General features: G+C 42.2%; 1 protein-coding gene across 1 annotated transcript in view; it reads right to left on the minus strand.

Moving 5' to 3' along the window:
• EVPL (envoplakin) overlaps nt 1-24,293 on the minus strand; it is a 53,739-nt gene that overhangs the window by 25,793 nt on the left and 3,653 nt on the right. Inside the window, exons 2-6 of the mRNA XM_063120331.1 lie at nt 7,728-7,830; nt 5,341-5,495; nt 5,020-5,143; nt 2,551-2,676; nt 578-616 (exon numbers count right to left, since the gene is read on the minus strand). Coding sequence (XP_062976401.1) covers nt 578-616; nt 2,551-2,676; nt 5,020-5,143; nt 5,341-5,495; nt 7,728-7,830 — 547 coding nt within the window. The remainder of the gene's footprint in view (nt 1-577; nt 617-2,550; nt 2,677-5,019; nt 5,144-5,340; nt 5,496-7,727; nt 7,831-24,293) is intronic.

The raw sequence follows: 24,293 nt of genomic DNA on the forward strand, positions 1-24,293 counted from the left end.
TAGCATTTTAATATTGCACTTACGACATTCAGAGTATCTCTATATTAAGGGGAAATCATATTGTTTACCCAGGGCGTTGTGCTCCCTGGTTCTTTGGTGTGATTGTTATGGGCTGCATTACACAGGTGGAGAGGGGTGACCACGTGCTTTGAATTGAATGCCTCCCTGCTTCACTTTTGTTGAAACAGTGCCACCTAGTGGCAGAAGATCCCACTTTTACCTGGATATTCTCATATTAAAAAATTGTTCTTTTCATAGTGGGATTTCCAGGGGATACCGTGGGAGATAATATCATGTAATGGACCTGAAAACTTCCATGAGTGACCAATCACGAGCATGCAATAAATCACTCCTATAGAAGAGCCCTCAAATGCTTACTATCAATAGTATTTTCCTTTCCCCACCTTTCCGGTTGGTCCTAAAGTGCTTCAGGAATCTACCAATCTGGCCTAGGGCACCTCTCAACTTGCCACCCTTTTCCAACCACACCAATTTGAATCTGATAAATATAACAAATCAATGAAATACCCAAATCAGTCTTTTAAAGGAACGTTTTCATATTGAAAAAGATTCTTACCAGCAAATCCTTGTAGCGGCTCCTTAAATCTGCTGCTTCCTATTTGTTTGGAGAATGCGAAAGAGAGAACATGCACAATATAACAGATATAGTAAGAGCAATATTTTTTCACAGATTACAGAATGTGCTAAAAACAGCAATAACAGACTTATTGTAGGGACTGGTACGTATATAGGGTACGTAGGGACTGGTAAGTATGTGAAGAATTATTTTCTATAGTTCTGATTTGGTAGGGTCTTCTGGTTTTTCAAAAACCCCTATTTTTCCTTGAACAGATTTTGACTGTCAGATTAGTCCATTCAAAGTGTTTATCATTATGTCTATGCATATTAATTCAGCGTTTACAATGTTAATTTGAATCAAATTCAGATATGTTATTACTGGGAATATGGCACGACACTGAATCAGAATATCTCAATTTGTTTCATCTTTCAAACTGGAGTATGCATCGCTTTCTAGAACAGCAGAGGGAAGCCACCCGTTAGCTCATCCTTTGCTTTTGGCTAACATAGTCCGCACTATCGATTAGCAATTCACTTTGTAAACTAATTAAGGCTCAGTATGGTTCTGTGGGCTGTTATTATCCCACCGTTTATTGATGGGGCAGCTGAGATACAAGGACCAATAAAGGACATGGCCCATCACCGCCTGACAAGGCAGGGGCTGAACTCAGATTCAAGAGATTGCTACTAGTCAATACTATTTACTAGTCCTGGCCTTGCAAACCAAACACACATCATCAGCCACTGCCCTGGACTCTTAGATAGGATCAGAGCTAAGAACCTTTTAGCTAGGGCCCCATGCTAAACTGTGGCTTTTGCTGCGGTTTAGTTTTTTGGGAAACCCCTGCAAGTTTATTTCTCAATCCAGCAGCTCAACCCACACAAAACATAGTTTGAGCAGGGGCTGCTCCATTCTCTCCCACGTCAGTGAATGCTCTGCAGTGTCCGGACATCCTTTAGGGATGCTCATCTAGAGCATTCCCCAACACAGAAGAAGGAGGGTTATTTTGTGCAGGAGAAGGCTATTGATGGAGGAGGATAAGGCTATCAATGGCTACTAGCCATGATGACCATGCAGTATATTACCGCCAGAGGCATCATGCCTCTATATACTAGTTGCTGGGCAACACAAACAGGTGTTGAACTCATGTTCTGCTTGTGGGCTTCCCATGGGCATCTAGTTGGCCACTGTGAGGACAGAATACTGGACTAGATGGCTTTTTCGCCTGATCTAGCACAGCTTTTCTTATGCGGTTGCATGGAACTCTGTGTGCCTCAGACAGTAATAACTGGGTCCTTCTCTTCTCCGTCAACTCACTCCAATTCCTTTCTTCATAATTTACACAAACAAGCTCATAACAAAGTGGCAGTTCATTCATCATATGGCTGGGAAATAGTAGCCAAATCCCCCAAATGTAGTTACAAGATTCAAGACAATGGCACGCCTTACGCTTCTGACCATTTACATTTTCAGTTCTCAGACCTGGCTATGCTTCCCAAGGACACATTCAAATGTTTTTAAAGCAACACGAGAAGCACTTCTGGAGAGGCTAACGGCCAAGAGAGATACTAAACGAGGCCAAAATGGTAGAACTCAGTGCTCTTGTGAATCCCATCAGGGTAGGGAGTTCAGATGTGTACATATGCAAACATTTTTAATATGTTGAAAATCAGTGGGAATTGGGCTTGTTAAGAAGAATTCTCTGTGTTTAACTGATCTTATGAATACGTCAACACACATGATTTCAACCTACATCTTAAAGATTGTCCAGGGTGTGAATCACACTCTGGACACACTTGAATTAATCCTCAAGACTGGTTTAGCACATCAGCATTATGGCACAGAAAAACTTGCATGGAATTCATCTTAAAAACTGACAAGTTAATCGCTCCTCACTGTCCAGCAATACAGACTTATGAAGGGACGTTGCACATCTCAGCAATGGAAAGGGAGACAAGATGCTATTTTACCGGACTATGGAGGTTCTTGATCTGGAGGCCGTATGCTTCTATCTCCTTCTGGAGAATGTTGTGCTCTGCTATTTGCTTCTCCAGCTCTGTCATAGTAGGTCCATATTTCCCTGCATTGACTTGTTTCTGCAACAAACCCAGTAGTAAACCATCACGCTCTGCATTTTTAGAGTTACTCAGTTGGGAGGAAGATCTATCCACCCCTGTGTTCCCCTGCCCCAAGAATGGTATGTAGGAACTGTTCATGGCAACTGCCAGACCTCAGGCCCGCTTGGCTGGGGAAGCCAGATGCTGGAGATTACTGAACACCAGAGAAAGGTGCAGGAAAAATTATGATGGGGCCAGCAGGAAAGGCTTTGTGGCTTTACCATCGCAACACCACTATTGGTAAAACTGTCACTGCTATGAAACCCTTCAGAAGCTTTTCACTGCTATGAAACCCTTCAGAAAGAAGTGAACCCTTTTTGCTCCAGGCCTGAGAACCATACAGTTTTGTTTTTTTACTTGATTGAAAGCACAGAAGGGGGGAGGGAAGCTATAGTGAGGCCTCATGTCCAGGGGCCAAGGTGGTTTATGCAGAGATGAAATTGCTGAATACATCCAATTCGAAGGCAACAATGAGGTTTGGCAGTAGCCAAAATACCTCCTGGCCCTGCTCTGCCTACAGGAATCTCTAGCTAGGACACTAGAGAAGAGAACCAGGCATGTAATTTCTGGGCATGGTTTATTTATTTTTATTTATTTTAAATATTTCTTAGCCGCCTTTCAAGGCAGAAGCCTTCCCAAGGTGGCTTACAGCAATAAAATACATAAAACCGTTTAGAACCCTTTGGAATAAGTAGGGAATGAAACCAGGGCAGGAAGTCTGACTTCATCTATGATCAAGCAGGGATGGGCAACTTGTGCCCTTCCAGAGGTCTTGGCCTACATCTCCCATAATTCCTTAGTATTGGCTATGCTGGCTTGGGCGGGTGACAACTGTGAGTTAAAACATCTGGGAGCCACCAGTTGCTGGCCCCTGGTGAAGGAGGAAGAATGCATAACAAAACAGAGCCTCTTTCAGCTCCTGCAGAGACCATGGAAGCCTAAGTTTTCTACTGGTGAGACACCTGTAGGGTGGCCACTTATGCACCTACAAAATAGAGGACAAAAGAGCACATGGGTCAGCATAACATTTTAAGACGTTGATTTATATGTACAGATGCACATTTAGAAATAATTAGTCTAATTTAAACAGAAATACAATACATCTCATCTCAGTGGGGAAGACAATGACCATATTGACCTGAGTGTGCCTGCTCAGTCTGAAGTCCAGGTGAGGGATAATTTCAAGGTCCCTGCTGCTCTCCTTTCTTATGGTTCTTTAGTGTTAATCCAGACTTGAACTGGACAGCCCTTTAAACAGAGGATTGACCTTTGACAACTCTTCCAGTAGAGGACTTTCCCATGTAAAGAGGACACATGGCCATTCTAGCCAACTACCTTCTGAAGTCTCAGGAAAGGGGCGTGGAAGACCATTTCAGTACCAGGGGATTGGAGGCCTTTCCCCAAGCTTCTGGCAAAGGGGATGGATTTCAGATATTGCTGCTCAGTAGCGACAGGGGGTCTGGTTTTTCTGGATTTTGAGCCTGAGGGTTTCCATGAAAGCTACAATCAAAACACGGTCCTTCGTCAGGCTGCTTTAAGATATTTGCACCTTTAAAAAAATCTCCCAAGTTTGCTTCCGAGAAACCGCTTTGAACAATCAAAACACAATCCCTTCTGCTGTAGTTCCTTCAGTGGTGGTGGTAAAAAGAGGGACTAAATGTGGTTTATCAGGTAGCATTGCCATCACCTTGCATGCTGACAAGAATTCCTGAAAATATCAGCAGATATTTCATAGCTGGTCTGCTATGAATGGTGAAGCCAGGGCTGTTTTGATGTAGTTGGCAACAAAGGCCCAATTCATAGGGCCATTTCATCATGTCAGAGAATATAGGTTTGGCTCACTCCACATTTAAGTTTTGCCTGTGGCAAAGCAGACCTCAGCATTTCTTCATGAACTTGATAAGTGAAGGGATGATTATGTGTCTCTTAAGATGACACGCACTTGCTCACAGGCACATCTGCAGCATGGATCAAAGAAACCCATGTGCTGACATGCTTGAAGTGTTGGGTAAATTGGCTTCTATATATGCAATTATCATGAGTGCCAAAGTGTCGCACAGTGAGAGCTCCTCCACATAAAATTGGACTTTTTTCTGGCAGGTTTCTACACAGTCTGACAAGCCATCCCTAAAATTTGTGGACAGAATGGAGCATGACAAATTGCTGGTGAGGGACGGGGGTGGGGGGTGGGGAAAGAGAAACACAATGTGCATATAATCTGTATTTATAAAGGGCCTTTTTGAATCATAGCCTTTGTTCTGTTTTACAAACAAAGGGCACTTGCTCAAATCAAGGGCAATGGATCAAATTTGTAACCTTTACCTGCTTTTGTTCGAGAATGTTTGTCCAATCTACTTTTGATCCAGCTTCAGGAAGCGTAAACCTTTCATAGAGATCTCGATATTCGGCACATTGGTGGGTCACTCGGTCATGCAGCTGCTTGATGCTTTGCAGGAGAGAATCAAGAAGATTTATCTGTTAGAAAATGGGGTCCTCCATGGAAGATTTGCCCAAGAACTCTGAAGGAGCTAAAGGGTTTGAACCAGGTCTGAAGCTCACCCCCTTGTTCTTGCCAGCTATCCAAATGTGTCTCCTCTATGCATTTAATTGAATATATCTCAGGAGGCTGCAACCATTACTTACTCTTTTTCAATTTCCAAGGCCTGAGGGTGCTTCATCCGCTTCACTTTATCCACATCTAGGAAGAGGTCCTTCAGCAGAGTTTCAGCCTCTTTCAGGTTTTTGCTATTCTCCTGCTGGAACTCAAAAGACTTGTTCTGCTGGTGGTTATTGGCATCCTGCAGCCAGAAAAGTGTAGATGTGTAAGTATCATTCCCATAAGAGAGGGCAGAGTGTAGTTGCAAATCCAGAAGGCAAATGTTATCATTTAGCATGGGTATACGATTCTCTGGTCTGAAGAATTTTATTGCTTGAGAGGAAGGACAAGGTGACACCCTCCCCATATGCCATGTACAAGACCCAACTTAGATTGGCCATTGACTCTTACTTCAACACTAGTGAGAGGACAGCATCCTTCATTGCATCTGAGAGCATTGGGCTAGCCTAGGGAGTACAGGACAGGCTGCATGGCACGGACAGGTCTGTCTTCACTATCGCTTCCCACCCCCCAAACATCTGCTTCCTGGTGTGGCCATGTCATTCTGTGTAATGGTAGCTCTGTTGGTGGCTATATTATTTCCACAAGTCAGAAAGAGTGTTTTTCACCTCATGGTGCATAATTATTTTACAGAACTCACCATCAAAAGACACACTTAAGAACATAAGAAGAGCCCTGCTGGGCAGACCAAGGATCCATCTAGTCCAGCACTCTGTTCACACAGTGGCCAACCAGCTGTCGACTGGGAACCCAGAAACAGGACATGGATGCAAGAGCACTCTCCCACCCATGTTCCCCAGCAATTGGTGTATATAGGCTTACTGCTGTTAATACTTTTTGAGCCATTAGCTCAAGTGGCTTTAAAAGAGGGGGTGGATGGGGGAAAATCAACAATAGAAACTTCCCAAAGGCATTTGGTTTGTTTTAGCAAGCTGCTTCTTCTTATGTTCCAAGATGCCAACAGTAGCCAGGGAGCCCAAGAACAGTCTTGGACTACTCGTGAGTCTGCTCTCATATGACTTTGTCAGCCATGCTGTTTCAAACAAGGTGGAGTGAGACTGGGTTAGCAAGCAGAAATTTCCTTAAGGTATTCCCCAGTCTAAGATAAAACAAAGATACATTTTGGTAGGTAATAGCATGTGCTTTGGTCCCAGACCTGGAGTTGTTCACTTTTTATTTTTCTGACAAGACTCCTGTGGCTTTAACAGCTATGTGGGAAGAAAAACTCCACAGACTAAATGTTTGTTTCTTATTGCATCTGCATGCCAGGAAATGATTCCTCTGTTAAATTTCTGCTAGTTACACTGACTAAAACAGCAGTTAAATTCATAAGAGCCTGTCAAAAACACACAAACGTATAGCGATGTGGGGTTGTGGGGGAAGGTCGATATATCACAGAAAACATGAGATATGGGGCTAATATATTTTCACCCCCCCCCAAAAAAAAGAAACAGCAGCTTCAGGGACGTTAGAATGTAAAACACGGGCTCAATGACACTGTCAATCAGCAAAAGAGGTTTTAAAGAGGAGATCTAATCAGCACCTGCTGGAGATATTTCAAGCACTAAAGAAACTCCCCATTGCAAAGAATTGGACTGTATTGTCTTTGAGGATTATCCAGCTCTTTAATTTTAGGGTATACATTAGTGAAGTGCTGGACAACTGGAGGATGGCTAATGTTGTCCCTATCTTCAAAAAGGGGGAAAAGGAGGAACCTGGGAACTACAGTTAGTCTGACATAATCCTTGGGAATTTTTTGGAGCAGATTATAAAGAAGTCAATCCATAAGCACCTTGAAAACAATGCAATGATTACTAGAAGCCAGCATGGAATTGTCAAGAACAAATCCTGCCAGACTAATCTGATCTCATTTTTTGATCAGGTAATCTTCCTTGTGGACTGTGGGAATGCTGTGGACATAACATATCTTGACTTCAGCAGAGCTTTTGTCAAAATGCCCCATGACATTCTGATTAGCAAACTAGCTAAAAGTGGGCTAGATAGAACAACTATTAGGTGGATCCACAGCTATCGAATCAGACTCAAAGAGTGCTTATCAATGGTACCTTGGGTGGATTCCTGCATTGAGCAGGTGGCTGGACTCAATGGCCTTATAGGCCCCTTCCAACTCTACTATTCTATGGTTCTGATTATAGGTAGCACTTTGATTTTCTGACATCCCCTCCCCACACAATAAAGCCCACAGAAATTCACTTTGCTTTTCTTGCATTATGTCAAGAACTATTTTCAAAAGAAAATCAAGCCTGAATTAAACTCTTTGTGTATCTCCTGGGGATTTGGTGTATATTTACAACTGAAACTTCAAGTTCTTATTGCTGTATTTGCGCTTTTGGCCAATATCTCTTCATCTCTAGTACATGGCATGATCCTCAGATCAACCACTCAAATTTACCTGCTTAAGTTTACCCTGCGTTTCAAGAACATCCTTTTCCACCTGATCAGCATTTCTTTGCATGCGAGAGATGAGCGTAGCCAGCTCATTGCTGCTTGCGGACCTGAGGGAAAGAAAACAGAAGTCAGGTGGATAAAGATAAAAGTGATTTGCTCTGAGTTTTTACTCGAGGCCAGGGCCAGATTAATAAGTATTATGCTAGGTACACTATAGGAGGAGAACTAAATTTGGAGCACCAGTCCCTGTCAGAGACTCATTTGAAAAAGATCTCATGCCTGGAACATGGCTATTCTGTTAGCCCATATTAATAAAGCAAAGGCTGAGTTGCCACATATTTTGAAGCAGAATGGTAATGATCTGGTGTGGGAGTGAATGCCTATCATTGTTGCTGTCTTAATGTGCAAGTGCTCCAAAGGAGGCTTATCAATGTGAGGTCTATGCATTCTCAAAACACAGAAATAAATCAAATGATAGCTCAGCTTGTCCTCTATGCTAGTGGTTCTTGCATTATGGTCTGGGGACTCTGAGGAGTAAAGTGGAGATTTACACTCCACCTTCTCAACCATGTTAGTACTTTTTGGAGAAGTGGTTCTATGACCAAAATAATGTGCAGCGCAAACCTACATGTACATGTTTACTGGAAAAACTGTGTTCAGTAGAGGAATACGTCTCGCTGTGCTCAGTCCTGTGCAGACATACCCCCAGCTATGTGTGCATAGGATTGCAAACATAAGGCTGAAATTCTACACACACTTACCTAGGAGTAAGCCTCATTGAAGGCATACAACCAAGTCAACGTGTATGGAACTGCACTGTAAGTCTTGTTGATATTAAGTCTGGCAAACATTAAGTTCAAAATGTACTTTTCAGACCTTCTGATCCATTTTCTGTGTTTTTTCCGGCTCTTGACCTGCTAGGTTAATGCATTTTGCGTATGAAATTTTGCCAGCTTTTCTTGACTGTACTTCAGCACCAAATCAATATTAATAATGAGGCTCTCTTGATATGTCATTTCTCTTAGTCTTTCACACCATGCTAGGTCAATGAGCAAAATCACATACTTCTTTTGCTTTACCTGATATGGTTCCATTATTTCAAAACAGAATTACCTCAGGTTTAACCCTGTACATGCTCATTGGTGGCACAAAAGAAGAGCCTGCACTTCTGCAGTGACGGTGGACCTGGGTGTTAAAGCTTCAGGCCCCTTCTCTGGTTAGTGACATGTGTCAACCCATCCTATTTAATAATTACATTTGCTACATATCTTTCTGCATAACAGGAGTGGGTAGCATGTGGTCCCTGTGGACCGCATGCAGGCCACCGTCATATTTGCATCCCCTCGATGCCCTGTCATTGCTGCCGCACCAAAACATTTCGCAGTGTCAGGAAAAAATACTCCTTTTAAAAGCAAAAAGCTGCAATTTGCACAGCAGCAAAAAAGGGGGCTCTGTTAAAGCAAAATAACCCGTATTTCCAGCTGCTGCTACTGCGCCACTGAAATTCGGGAGCAAACTGCAGCTGTTCACTTTTAAAAGCAGCCTTTCGCTCTGTCACCACTGCACCAAATTTGGCAATATTTTTGGGTGTGTGTGTGTGAATGCAGCCTCACAACCCTTAGAAGTTGCCCACCCCTGCTGTATAATATATGCCCTACAGCAGTTTACATATTAATAACATGTAATATATTATGGTTTTATACAGTTGTTTTATATTATGAATGGTTTTAATTTTTGTGAACCGCCCAGAGAGCTCCAGCTATTGGGCGGTATAGAAATGTAATAAATAAATAAATAAATAATATTACATATTAATAACATTATACCCTGTGCCCCATAAGACCCACTGATATCACTCTATCAACCTGTCTGGTGCCCCCATCTCTCCTTAGGCATGGGTACTGCTTGCTCCTCTATTAATTATTATTATCATCGTCCCACCTTTTCCCCAGTACTGGGACTCAAGGTGGCTTTACAAATTGAAAGATGTACAGTTAAAGCAGATAGAGATATACAAATATTTAAAAATAATTACACATGCTACAATATTAAAACATTTAAAACACGAATAATTTACTGGGCTATCCCTGTTCTGCTGGAGTGGGGAGAACGAGTTGCAACACCTGGATAGGGAGGATTATGTGTTCCCTAGGCCAGCCTACTAGCCCACCCAATTCTGCAGAAGCAGAGAAGATAGTGGAAGAGTTAGCAAAACCTGGAGCCCAACCCTGCTCACTGGGCTACCACCCCTTTGGAGGAGTCGCTGACAGATCCAGCTGTTACCAAGTCAAGATTTGATCATGACAAAGATGTTTATCTACTGATAGCTCTCGAAAATGCATGCTGAAGTTCATTCTGAGTAACTTCACATTAATTACTGCTCACTAATGCAGAATCTCCCCTCTATTATAAACATCCTTTCCCATGTTTATGAGAATATTTTAATGAAAGTCTGCTTTATTATACTGCAGGAATTCAATTCCCTGTTTTTGATAAATTATTATTATTATTATTTATTTATTTAGCACCATCAATGTACATGGTGCTGTACAGAGTAAAACAATAAAATAGCAAAACCTTGCCGCATAGGCTTACATTCTAATAAAATCATAATAAAACAATAAAAAGGGGAAGAGAATGCACCAAACAGGCACAGGGTAGAGTAAAACTAACAGTATAAAAGTCAGAACAAAATCAAGTTTTAAAAGCTTTAGAAAAAAGAAAAGTTTTTAGCTGAGCTTTAAAAGCTGCGATTGAACTTGTAGTTCTCAAATGTTCTGGAAGAGCGTTCCAGGCGTAAGGGGCAGCAGAAGAAAATGGATGAAGCCGAGCAAGGGAAGTAGAGACCCTTGGGCAGGTGAGAAACATGGCATTAGAGGAGCGAAGAGCACGAGCGGGGCAATAGTGTGAGATGAGAGAGGAAAGATAGGAAGGAGCTAGACAGTGAAAAGCTTTGTAGGTCAACAGGAGAAGTTTATATTGGATTCTGGAGTGAATTGGAAGCCAATGAAGAGATTTCAGAAGTGGAGTAACATGGTCAGAGCGGCGAGCCAAGAAGATGATCTTAGCAGCAGAGTGGTGAACAGAAACCAACGAACTGATGTGAGAAGAAGGAAGGCCAGTGAGAAGAAGGTTGCAGTAGTCCAACCGAGAAATAACCAAAGTATGAACAAGAGTCTTGGCAGAAGAGACAGACAAAAATGATCGAATCCTGGCAATATTATACAGGAAAAAACGGCAGGATTTAGCTACTGCCTCAATATGAGGAATAAAGGAGAGCGAGGAAACAAATATAAAGCCAAGACTACGAGCTTCCTTGACTGGAGTAAGTGTAACATTATTGACAGTAAGAGAGAAAGAGAGATGAGGAGAAGGTTTAGGAGGAAAAACAAGCAATTCAGTCTTTGCCATATTAAGTTTCAAACGACGATGAAGCAACCAAGCTGAGATATCTGAAAGACATGCCGAGATACGATCGTGAACATCAGGAGAAAGATCCGGAGATGAAAGATATAATTGTGTATCATCAGCATACAGATGATATTGGAGGCCATGAGATTGAATAAGATAAATAGACAATGTTTTGGAAAGAAGAAGGCAATTGCCTTATTTTAGATTCAACTCCCATCCCGCATACTTCCTTTTTCTACCGGGAGAAGACAGAGGAAGTAAACAAAGACAACGTGGCTCATTTAGGGGCTGTTTTATCATGCCGCTTTTCCTGCACACAGCAGGAAATGGCAGCACATTCCATTATAAAGTTGTATTAAAAGGGGTCCATTTTGTGATGGAGAACAGGCTAGAAGTTGTGGGAGGTGGGCAGGAGGTGGTCGTCATTGGGTGTGCCTATATTTAGAAAGTTTGTAACAACAACTATACCTAATAGTAGAATCCTATATATGTCCACTCGGAAGTATAGCCCATTAAGTTCAATAGGACTTCCTCCCAAGTAAATATATAGGATTGAAACTTTATTAAATCATTTCTAATATACTACAAAGATGTCTTCTTGCAGGGAGGGGGGTTGTCTTATTTTCTTTTACAGTGACTCCAACAATCTCATAAACCCAATCTACAAGGAAATGCACACAGAAGCGTTTTCAGCTTTTATCTGGATTACCTGCTATATGCTGAAAAGAGCAATGACTGGTTTTTTTCTCCCTTCCTGAAAGAGGATAAAAATACCTGTAATCCTTATTGATGGGCCTGGTAGATTATGACCTAATCTGTATGGCAGATTTAATGCAAAGGGAGAGCACGTTCTGCAGCAACCCTCTGGAAATTTAACCTTTTTGGAAAGTCATTTTAGTGCATTGTTTCCCCTTAAATATGGCTCCTGAGTGGTTCTGCTGCAGTCCCCTGCATTTAATCCTGGGTGTGCCTATTTCTGTGATCTGGCAGTGACCTGGGCAAGGGGTGGGGCCACCCATCCTCCAATTCCCTCCCCCCCTTCACAGTACGGCTGCTTTCACAATAAGTAGCCTCCTTTTCCCATTCACAACAGTGGTGTTTCATTCACAATAATGGAGTAGCTGACTTTTATGTAGTGCACAATGAAAACTACGCAGCGGGGAAGGAGCCAGTAGCTGGAGCCTGTAGCAGCAGGATTTTGCATTATTGTTACTGTGATACACAGAAGGAACAGGAGAAAGGGTGGCCAATAATGGGAGCACAGACAGGGCAGGGAACAAGCCTCTCTCATTCACTGAGCAACATCTCTGCAGTTGATGACGTTCATTTCAACTGGCTGGACTCCACCCATCAACCCCAAAATAAAGCAGTTTAAAGTACTATGTATGACTTGCGAATGTGGGTTTTTTGGTGGTGTATACTACACTTCGCTTGCTTTGTGTGCCGCTGACAGACCAAAAACGATTTCATGATAATGTGAACTATATAACTCAAAATCTGAAACTCAAAGACTTGTTCGTATCTCTTGTTGTTTTGATTCTGGCAGATCTCAAAGATACAATATTTCAAGCTGTCAAATATTAACTACCACTGCACATTATCTATCAAATGTTGACAGATAGCAAATCCCAGGGATGTGCATCAGATTTGGCTGAAGCCCAAAGTTAGAGCCAAATTGGCCTCTTTCAGATAGTTTCTGGTGCTTCCTGAGGCAAAGCAAGCTTCACTCTGAAGTGATCAGAACTGAAGCTAGACCATGCACAAGGCTTTGCTTGCCATTCAAGCTTTAGAAAGACAGACTGTGTGTCCCCCAAAATAGCAAATGTGGCCTTCATTTCTCTAAACGCTGATGAGAGGGCGATTGGATGGCTGATAGGTCCACCTTCTAATCATAGTGCACACTTTACCAGAGGATCTCCGATCACTGTGCTTTGGTCAAGAACAAGGACGGCACTATGAGATGGCCATTCTTCCCACATTACCAGGCTTCACTATGAAAAAAAAAAGCCTTAGACTGGGTTTCAATCATAACTCTTTCACCCTTGCAGCTATCCTTCTGAAACTTAGCAATGTGTATCACTCCTTCCTAGGTCAACTGGGAAGAATCTAGTTTACCTTTCTGGACATGGAAAAGGTTGGGCTAGTTTCTTGCCTCCTTATTGTTTTATTATGAGTTTATTAGAATGTAAGCCTATGCGGCAGGGTCTTGCTATTTACTGTTTTACTCTGTACAGCACCATGTACACTGATAGTGCTATATAAATAAATAAATAAATAATAATAATAATAATAATAATAATAATAATAATAATAATAATACAATTTGCCCACAAAACCATATGGGGAGGGAAGGAGAAGTGAATAACTCACCCCTCCCAATTTGAAGACTCCCCTTCCACATAAATCACTATAACCTATCCTTCTGAAGCTTTGCACTTTTCTTATTTATGGGGCACCTCTATGCTATCTGTCATTTTCCTAACAACAATCCACCAAAAAATAAAATAAAATAAAATAAAAAATCAGGGGATAAGTGCATCTCTTTTTGGATATTCTCAAAATATAAGGGTTGCTTTTGCACAAACATCCCTGCACCTATTCATCTGAAATGGTACTTGCTCAATTCTCCTAGAAGGAGACATCATTCCTGATAATTTCATCCAATTCTGCCAAGAAATAAAAAAAAGTTATCAGCAGTTCCCTTTAAAAAACCCCATAGAACATAAAAACATTGTTCTGAATTTGGCAGGTGTAATCTTCCTCCTAGAGCCTCATGTGGCGCAGAGCGGTAAAGCAGCAGTTTCTGCAGCCGAAACTCTCCCCATGGCCTGAGTTCAATCCCAGCGGAAGCTGGTTTTAGGCAGCTGGCTCGGGTCGACTCAGCCTTCCATCCTCCCGAGGTCGGTAAAATGAGTACCCAGTTAGCTGGGGGAAAGGTAATAACGCCCGGGGAAGGCAACGGCAAACCACCCCGTTATAAGGCCTGCCAAGAAAACGTCCGTGAAAGCTGGCGTCCCTACAAGAGTCAGTAATGACTCAGTGCTTGCACGAGAGGTTCCTTTTCTTCCAATCCTCCTCCACTTCTGACAATCAGGGAAATTTTATCCACTTCTGACAATCAGGGAAAAAAAGTTATAGCCATTTTAAAAATTACTCATGATAGTCAACGGGAGGCTCAAAGCTTCAGATTTCTTTATTTTAAAACTTCAGTATTTTAAAGCTTCAGATTTCTGTATTTTAAAACTCTGTATTTTAATCTTATATCAATTTTGCTGCGTGGTTTTATCCTGGTTGTGCTTTTTATACTGTATTTTGTATTTGTGCTTTTAACCTGTTGGTTGTTTTATTATGGTTTTAATTTTTGTGAACCGCCCAGAGAGCTTCGGCTATTGGGCAGTTTTAAAAATGTAATAAATAAATAAATAAATAAATTTCGACTCAGGTTCTGTACCCAAGTCGAAGTAGATGACCTCTGAATTGGTCCTAGCAGAATCGGGCCATTTTCCAAAGTGCCAGACTGGGGTCTGTGTTGAATCTTGTGGTCAGTCACATTTCTAATAAAATCAAGGCATGCCACCTTTCAAATTCTAAAAGATAAAATATACAATTACTTATCAACTATTGAAGACCAATTAAATAAAAATTTGCATGCGTCATAAAATTCTGTCAAATTCTGTCACATACATGAAGAGTTTGAGACTCTCTTCTGGGGATCTCTGGGTGAATGCTCTTCAATGAGAGGAACAGTGCAGAACAATTGTGTCTTCTGAGGCTTTTCTGCATGGAGCCTTCAATCCAACTTTTCCTTTCAAAAGAAAGCTGGAAAAATTGCACTGCTATATACTGCTTTTAAAAAGTGGGTCGAACGGGTTTTAAATGTATTTTCCCTCTTAAGGTTTGTTGTAGCCTGTTTATCCTTTGGAAAGGAATCCCAGAGCAGCTACCAATATCCAAATACCATTACAAACAATATGAAAATGTACCTAGCAATTTAGACATGCTGAAAGTGGAGGCTGCTTTGGAAAGAGGCTGCTTTGCTGGAGCTCCGTGTTTGTTTTTGCTTTTTATTGTTTTAAATATCCTACTGCCCTCAAATTAGCTGCTGAATACCTAAAATTGCAGCAGATAGTTTTAGACCTCAGCTATGTGAGTATTTTAAAATATTTTTTTCTTTTTCTTTTACTCTGATGGACTTGTGCTTGCAGTCTTATTGGTTAATAGTGGGAGTATACAGCCACTTGGAAGCACATCTAGGCAGGACCTACACTACTGCTTTAAAACGGTTTATAACAGTAGTGACAACTGTTGAGGCCCAGGACACACACTCTACACAGTCTTCAAAACGTTCAACGTGTTATATCCTGCTTGGTGTAGATCTGGCCCTAGTTCTGGTGAATTTCTCTTGCTGTTCACGGTAACTGGCTGAGAAGAACAGGTACAAGAAAGCTTTCCCACCACTATTGGTCCACAGCCATGGGGGAATGTTGGGCATGTAGTAGCACACACATCCCCTTCCCAATTGGTGATGGTGAGACTCAACATTGCCCCTGAGAACTAAGTGTGCAGCCTAGAACAGGCCCCAAATTGTTCTGGCAGACACACACAGGTTCCTTATCAGATGCCCAATATGGAAAGTGTTTCTTAAAGGCAGTTTGCTATCCAGTGTGATATTCCATTACATGCTGTTGTTGCTGTTGTTACTACATCAATTTATATACTGCTTACCATATGAAAATATATCCCAGCTGTTCATATTGGGAAGCACCACATTCTCTTGCTAATCAACTATCAAATGCCGCAAAATAAAGTAGCCAACATTGAAAGAATATCTGGAGAATAATTCAGTATCTGGAGAACCTTTGGTATTAAAATCTGCAAAGGACAACTTTACAGCACTATCAAGTTGACTGAAGGTTGTATAGCAGTGTCATGTTTTACTGTGTACACACGGTGCACACGTTAGAAACCACAACATAAGCTTTGAAAGACAAATATATTCAGCTAAAAATTGTGTACTTTCACTCTGGGGCTGGGAGTCAGTCAAGGCTCTGTGACTTGTGTATATGATTTAAAAACATGCATTTGTCTCCTGTACAGTGCAAAGAGGCCTTTAATGATTGCAAGCCCAAACCAGATTAATCAATAGAAAAGGTGTGTACATGTAGAACAGCACAGCACGGAAAAAAAAAGAGATGTAATGCCCATCTGAGAAACAGCCGTCCTTCTGATACTGATAAATGACAGATATGCACCCTTACACAGCACACCATCAGTTAGTCAGTTCACACACGTTTATGTCTTCAGACACACCCTATCATTACTGCTAGCATAAATCAATGGAGACAGAAATAATTAGTACTCAAAAACTTTAGATGCTTTGGAGAGGTTCATGAAGGGCTCCAGCTAAAATGCTGACTTGCCTCTCCAGTTCAAATCCAATGTAAGCTCTGTCATTTGTTAATCATACTTTACCAGAGTGGCAACAAATGCTAGAATAAATAAATTAATATGACAGACCGGAGAGGGAGAGAGAGGGATGATCTACTACAGGAAGCAAGGATGTTGATGCATGTTCTTTACACTCAACAAATAATGCAGTTGGTAAAGGTACCAGCGTTTCCAGAAAAAAATGGTTGGTAGTGCAACAAATGCTCAGTTGTTACAAATTTATGGAGTCATATCGTGATGCCTTCCTTCAAGGAGGGTTTTGTGTTTCAGGAACATCATTTCTTCATAATCTAGCCTGTAATCTAGTCTGGGGACAGACAACCTGGTGCCCTCCAGATGTTTTGGATTAGAATCCCCATCTATGGAAGATTTTCCCCAGTGAGGTCCACCTGGTGCCAACAATGTCATCTTCTCGGTGCCAGGCAGTTGAGAGCAGATAGTAACGTTTTTAATGGGTCTTCTCAGGGTTTTTATTAAGGATCATTGAAAATGCTTTTTTTTAAAAGTAAATGGTTTCACATTATGTTATTATATTGTATTTTTAGGGTTTTAATCTTTGTAAATCATCCAGAGAGCTTTGGCTATTTGGTGGTATAGAAATGTAAGAAACAAAACAAAATCACCTCCAACAAGCATGATCAAAGGTCAGTGATTATAGGAGTCACAGTCCAAAACATATGGGATGCAATCCAACTTCCTTTTTGCACCCACAGAACAGATACTGCTGGTGGGATTAGACTTCTGTGCCCTCCCCTTCTCCTTGCAACTCCCTGCACGCCCTCCACATCTGCTCTGGAGGGTTGGGGGACTCTCCAGAAGATATTTGGATAGGGCACACGATTTTGCAGGGGGAGGAGAAGATGCAGAAGTCCTATTCCACTAGCAGAATCTTTTCCACAGGAGCTACAAGGAAGCTGGATCCAACCCCTGTGGTGGTGGTGGTGGTGGTGGTGGGGGCATCAGGCTGCCTACCCCTGAATTCTAGTCTTACAGCATACTCAATGCAGAAACCACAAAATTGTATGCCACTACAGCATCCCTGAGAGATTACTGTCCAGTATCTGCTTAAATACCTCCAATGAAGGAAAGCCTACCACCTCCCAAGGGGGTGTCTTCACGGCACCAGGTTGGTACCGCATCCCTTGGAAATCCCGCGCTTTCCTTCCCAGGGTGGCATTGGGTAATCCCGATGCTGAAGAGGGAATGTGGGGTTTCTGGGCAGCCATCTGGGACCAGAAACACCACCCCTCTCTTCCTGCTGGAATTGGTTGCCTTCCACCAGCCACCACCAGGCCACGCTCCAGAGAAAAAAGTTGGGGTAAGTCCCTGTCTTTTTTTTGTCTGCAGTGATTGCAGCAGCGTTGAATAATCGACGCCATGCCACTGCGCACCCACCGTGGGGCTTTCTGAGTGTTTAGACAGCCCCCAAGGCACACTGTTAACAGCTCTTACTGTTAGGAAGCTTCTCTTAATGTTTAGCCACAATCTGCCTCCCTGCAATTCCCACCCACTGGTTCTAGTCCCACCCTCTGGAACAAGAGAGAACAAGTCTGCCACCTCTTCTGGGAGGCTGCCCTTCAGATATTTGAAGACAACCAGCGCTAAAACCACATACTGTCGCTGGGGAAATCTTATTCTCCTCCACTGCCAAAGGCTAGATAGTGATACTGGATGAGAGAGGGCATGCAACAGTGCTGTTTCGCCCTCTCAGAGGCCACCGGCCAGTCTGAATACAGAAACTGGTTTGCATTTCTCAGTCCATTGTGCAAGTTGCTTGCCTCTTGGGAACGCCCCAGGGGCTGCCCCACCCTGGTATGAGGAGGAGTCAGGAGAGCAAACAGTTGAACGCCACCCAGAATTCCAGCTGTTGCTTCCTGCTAAACAAGAAGGAACATTAGTCATTGCCACACTGCCTGCCAGACATGTAGAGACAGCCCTACGAAGGTATTTGCTTCTCGGAGTTCTCTTTCCGCAGCTCAGCCAACTGACCTAGCCAAAGGAAAGCCGCTGTATCGACAGACGTGTTCATACTTTACAATTAATGGTATGTGATGTATGGCAAGAAACCACAAAGTAATGTAATTCAGGGTGTTGTGATGTCCCACCTTTTCTGTAAAAACAAAACAAGAAAACTAAGGCCAGAACTAAATACCATTTTGAAAGAGCAAGTTATGGAACCCTTGCTTGTCTGTCCATGCTTTGGCCAATCCCCATCTAATTCAGTGACACTTCTTGTCTACATTCACATGATCACAGAGTGTTGTATGCTTGTTTGGAGATGCCAAAGACAGCACCTAGCACCCTACACTGGGTTTATGCTGACTCCTGTTTTTGGCCAGTATGCTTGCCTGTTCTTCCAGCCACAGGCTTATCTGACAGCAGCAACGGAATCTGGGAAAGTGCACAACATGTCAAATTTCCCAGAATGCGTTGGAGCAAATTATGGAGTGATGCTCTGGGGCATTGTGGGAAATTTAGCTGCTGGTAGGCAGCTTCCCTGACCCAGCCTACCAATGTGAAGATTTGGGCTAAGCTTTTAGGAAAATATATCTCTCTATAGCTATCTATACCCCCCCCTCTCTCTCACACACACACTACACTCGTTAAATCGTAATTCAAGTAAACAATTTTCTCCAGAACAAACATATATCCTATGCCTTTCTCTATGTAAGTGTAACTACATAATTGTTAATTCACTGATGCTCCTGTCTAATTGGGTTTAATAAGAGTGCTTGGAGATTTTCCAAGATGGGTCAGTGGTTACCTGCCCTTGAGAAGCCATCTCATCTCACATTGTTTGTGTTCCCTTAAAGAACCCATTTAGATTGTCACTGGTTTGATTTAGATTGTCACTGCTTGATTGTAACCAAACACCATGTATGTTGCTGTCTTGATTCCTATATAGTATAGTGTGTATGTGATGAGTAGAAAAAGAGTCCACGAAATCAGCTCTGTGCTGATTACAATGCTAATGTAGGCAACCCTAAAAAGAACACAAGGAAAGCCCTGGCTGGATCAGACCAAAGGGCCATGTAATCCAGAATCCTATTTTCTACAGTGGCCAAGCAGATTCCTCCAGGAAGGCAATTGCCCCCTTCTTTGATGTTGGGCCTGGAGGTTCTACTTGGCCATCATGACTAACAGCAGCCGAGAGGCCTATATCCTTGATGAAGTTGTCTAATTCAATTTTAAAGCCATTTAACTAAGCCAGTGGCCATCACCACAGCTTGTGACTGTGAACTCCATAAATTAATTATGCATTGTGTGTGAAGAAGTACTTTCTCTTAATTTGCCCTGAATCTACGACTACTCAGTTTCACTGTGTAACTCGGAGTTCTAATATGACAAGGGAGGAACAAAAAACTCCATCCACTTTCTCATCACCATCAATATTTTTTTATCTACCTCTATCATGTTCCCCCTTAGTCATCTTTTCTCTAAACTAACCCCCCCCCCCGCAATTTCCACCTCTTTGAGCATTTCGGTTGCCCCTTCTCCTTTTTTAGTCCTACAATGCCCTTTTTGAGATGGGACAACTAGACCTGAATACAGTAGAGGTGGGCAATGTGAAGCTCTCCAGATGTTTTGCCCTACAACTCCATCATCCCTCACAATTGGCTATGCTGGCTAGAGCTGATGGAAGTTGTAAGGTAAAACATCTTAAGGGCCACAAGTTGCCCATCCCTGGAAGACAGTATTCTAAATGAAGCCATACCACAGATGTATATAAAGGCATTATAATAATGGGCACCTTATTTCAATTCTTTTCATAACAATCCCTAGTATGGAATTTGGTTTTTCTCATCACTACCACACACTTAGCTGATGTTTTCATAGCATGAAACTAAGATCTTAGGTTCACCATGAACCTAAGATCTCTTTCCTGGTTGGTCACTGCTAGTTCTGAGCCATTACTGCTTATTTGAAATTGGATTTTTTGAACCAGTGTGCATCACTTTACACCTACCCTGAACATAATTTACCATCTGTTTCCCACTCACCCAGTTTGGAGAGATCCTTTTGGAACTCTTCACAGTCCATGTGAGTTTTCAGCATCTTCAATAACTTGGTGTCATCTGCAAACTTGGCCAACTCACTTTGAATGCTCATCCCTAATCATTTATGAACAAGTTAAATAGCAGAAGTCCCAATACATATTCTTGGGGGATCTCACTGCTTATTCCTTCCTTTGTGAGAACTGACCATTTACAACCACTCTCTGCTTCCTGTTCTTTAAGTAGCTACTGATTCACAAGATGATCTTTCCTCTTACACCATAAGTGCTATTTATTTAGGAGTCTTTGGTGAGGGATTTTGTATATAAAACACTTTTTGGAAGTCTAGGGAAACACAATGTTTATCAGTCACTCCATTTAAATGCTAGCTCCTTCCTATCTCTCCTCTCTCATCTCACACTATTGCCCCGCTCGTGCTCTTCGCTCCTCTGATGCCATGTTTCTCGCCTGCCCAAGGGCCTCTACTTCCCTTGCTTGGCTTCGTCCATTTTCGTCTGCTGCCCCTTACGCCTGGAACGCTCTTCCAGAACATTTGAGAACTACAAGTTCAACCACAGCTTTTAAAGCTCAACTAAAAACTTTTCTTTTTCCTAAAGCTTTTAAAACTTGATGTTGTGCAGACTTCTACTGTTACTTTCTACTGTTAGTTTTTCCCTACCCTGTGCCTGCTTACCCTTCCCTGTACCTGTTGGCATTCTCTTCCCCTCCTTATTGTTTTACTATGATTTTATTAGATTGTAAGCCTATGCGGCAGAGTCTTGCTATTTACTGTTTTACTCTGTACAGCACCATGTACATTGATGGTGCTATATAAATAAATAATAATAATAATAATAATAATAATAATCTCAAAGAACTCCAAAAGGTTTATGCGGGAGGGATTCCCTTTGCAAAAGTCATGCTGATTCTTCCTCAACACATCTTTAATAATGCTTTCCACCAATTTACCTGGAACAGATGCAAGACCAACTGGTCTGTAATCCTTGGATCCTCCTGGATCCCTTTTTTAAAAACTAGTTACACTGATTACTATTCAATTCCCCAGTAAGGAGCCAGTTTTAAATCATGTTGTTGTGTCAGCAATTTCCTATTTAAGTTTTTAAAGAACTCTTGGGTGTCTTCCATTCAGATCCAATGACATGTTCATTTTTAATTTATCAGTTTGCCCTGGAAATTCATACCTCATCACCGTTATTTCATTTAGTTCTTCAGATACTTTCCACACACACAAAAATGGTCTAAATGTGGGTTCAACATTTTCTCTAGTGAAGTCCATGAGCAGAATGTATTGCTAGCTTCTCTGCAATCTCTCTATCCTCCTTTAGCAATCTTTGCACTTCTTGGTCAGTTAGCAAGCACCTCCCAGACTGGTTTCCTTCTTCTCATAATGTGTGAACCTAACGATGATGGATATTGTCAGCACAGCATGTCCCTACAACATAGGAATTGCTGACTATATGTATGCTAGGCCGGTTCATATGGTGTGTTTGCCTCCATGAATATGTTCCTAGGTATAATCAAACCTATATATGGGTGAGTTCCATGTTCATCAGATTGGCTCTGAAATGAACCAAGCTATTCCCCCCACCCCACAAGATTGGGAAATATTACAGCTAATTTTCAAATCAATTTACTAACAACTTCCTCACCTTCATGAACTTCCTAGCCTCCTCCCTCCAATCCAGCAACCCGCTCAGCTTCAGGATCTCTTCCGGCCGTGTAAAGCTGTCATAGATGGGAGGGAGTTAAATTGGGAATTTGTCTTTGGCCTGGATTTTAATCTTCAAGGGAGAAGAATTTAGGGGGCTCATAATGCTCCCTTCTTCCCAGAGGTGAGCATTCCAAGCATCTTGAAGCTTGGAACCAGTCTCAGTCTCAGAGAGCTTCGGCAGTATTTCTAATCTACTTGGCTACAGCCCCAAAATGTGAACAGGTTCAGAAATAGCTGCTAGATGGATTCAGGAAGGATTCTTTCTAAGAGTTTGGATGTGTGTTTGTGTTTCCCCAGTTTCTGTTTTCATCTTCCCTCATCAGGATAGGATCAGCAGTCACCATAGCTACCAAATATCATCATCCCAGCCTATGTCAGGTCACCTGTACCATCTTCCTTCCTGCATGAAAATCTGTAATTTTTCTCACCTCCAGCTCAGAGCAGCTTTAGGCATTGCAAACAAACTCCTCCATGCCAGCTATCTGTGCAATTACTTTCATACTGGGTGCCTTACAATATCCAAAAAGGTGATTTTGTAGGAAAGTTGCACATTATCTTGATGTGAATACAGCCTTGGTAACATCTCTACTTTGTACGTTATCATCAAGTCCCACTAAGTGTGGAAGCAATTCTCCAGGTAGTGATACATTATTTTGGTTTTGGGCAACCAAAGACAGTTTAAAATCAAGCTGATTCAAAACAAAGGAACAAATAGTAGTTCCAGAACACATTAATTGGGTTGATACAAAAGCTCTAGCCATCAGCAATATCGATCATGCTAGGATGAATCTGTTCATATACTCTCCATCCTATATAGTTATCATTGATTTTTAAAGGGTTGCTTTTTAGCCTAGAGCAAGGGTGGGCAAAAGATAGATTTCCAGATGTTTTTGACTTCAATGTTCAATGTTCTACCACCTTGTCTCAGGGTCAGGAATGCTGGGAGTTGAAGTCCAAGATATCTGGACATCTTCTTTCTGCCCACCCCTAGACTAGATCATCACAACTCAATGGAACACAATGGATCTCTGACACAACTACTGGAGTACCAGAGCGGACTGCTTAATTGAAGAATCAGCTCACAGGGGTTGTGGAAGGTAGGTAAAAGCAATACATCTTAGAAACACCCCCATGGCATGATAGGTATAAACCAACCATTCCCAAGCTGGTGCCCTCCAGATGTTTCAGACTTCAACTCCATTCACCCCTGGGCAGTATGGCCAATGCTCAGGAATGCTGTGAGTTGTAGTCCAAAACATCTGGAGGGTACCAGGTTCAGTCCCTGACATCACCACTTAAAAAAGCATTGGGCAGCAGGTAATGGGAAAGACTTTTCCCTGCCTGAGACCCGGGAGAGCCACTGCCACTCACAGACAATACTGCCCTAGATGGAAAAATAGACCCATCTAGCATAAGGCAGACTTCAGTTCTTCTCAGTAGGGAAGAATAGTTCTTCCTTATGGAGAATATTCACACAGGGCCAGCCCAACCATTGGGCAAAGTGAGGTGGTTGTCTCAGGTGGACGTTGATGTGGACGGGGCAGTGGCAACAGCCTTCTGGCCATTCCCTTCTGCTGGAGGACAGAACTGTGTGTTCTACACACCTTGCCCTATCTCTGCTAAGTTACCCTGCTGCCCTTAGGAGAGGTGGAGGATGATGCCCTATCAACTGCCAATCTAGTCAGCTTTTGTAGGTAGAATGGAGGGGGAGGGGCCATCTTGTCCTTCACCTCAAGCAATGAAATGTTTTGAGCCAGCCCAGTATCCACAGGATGACACCACACATTCCAGCACTCCGTGGCCCCAACCCCAGCCTGGGTTGCTCTGTCCATTTTATTAGAAACATCTGAACCACGAATTAGTGCACCACCTAAAACGTTCCGCATGCAGGCTGGTTTAGAGAGGCACGAAATCGCCATGTTACTCATGTGAAAGTTTCAGATTCATTTATTTCAGGTACAATTTCTTTTGGGAAGCTAACAGT

The sequence above is a fragment of the Elgaria multicarinata genome, chromosome 3 (assembly GCF_023053635.1).
Source record: "Elgaria multicarinata webbii isolate HBS135686 ecotype San Diego chromosome 3, rElgMul1.1.pri, whole genome shotgun sequence".
NCBI classification, from domain to species: Eukaryota; Metazoa; Chordata; class Lepidosauria; order Squamata; family Anguidae; genus Elgaria; species Elgaria multicarinata.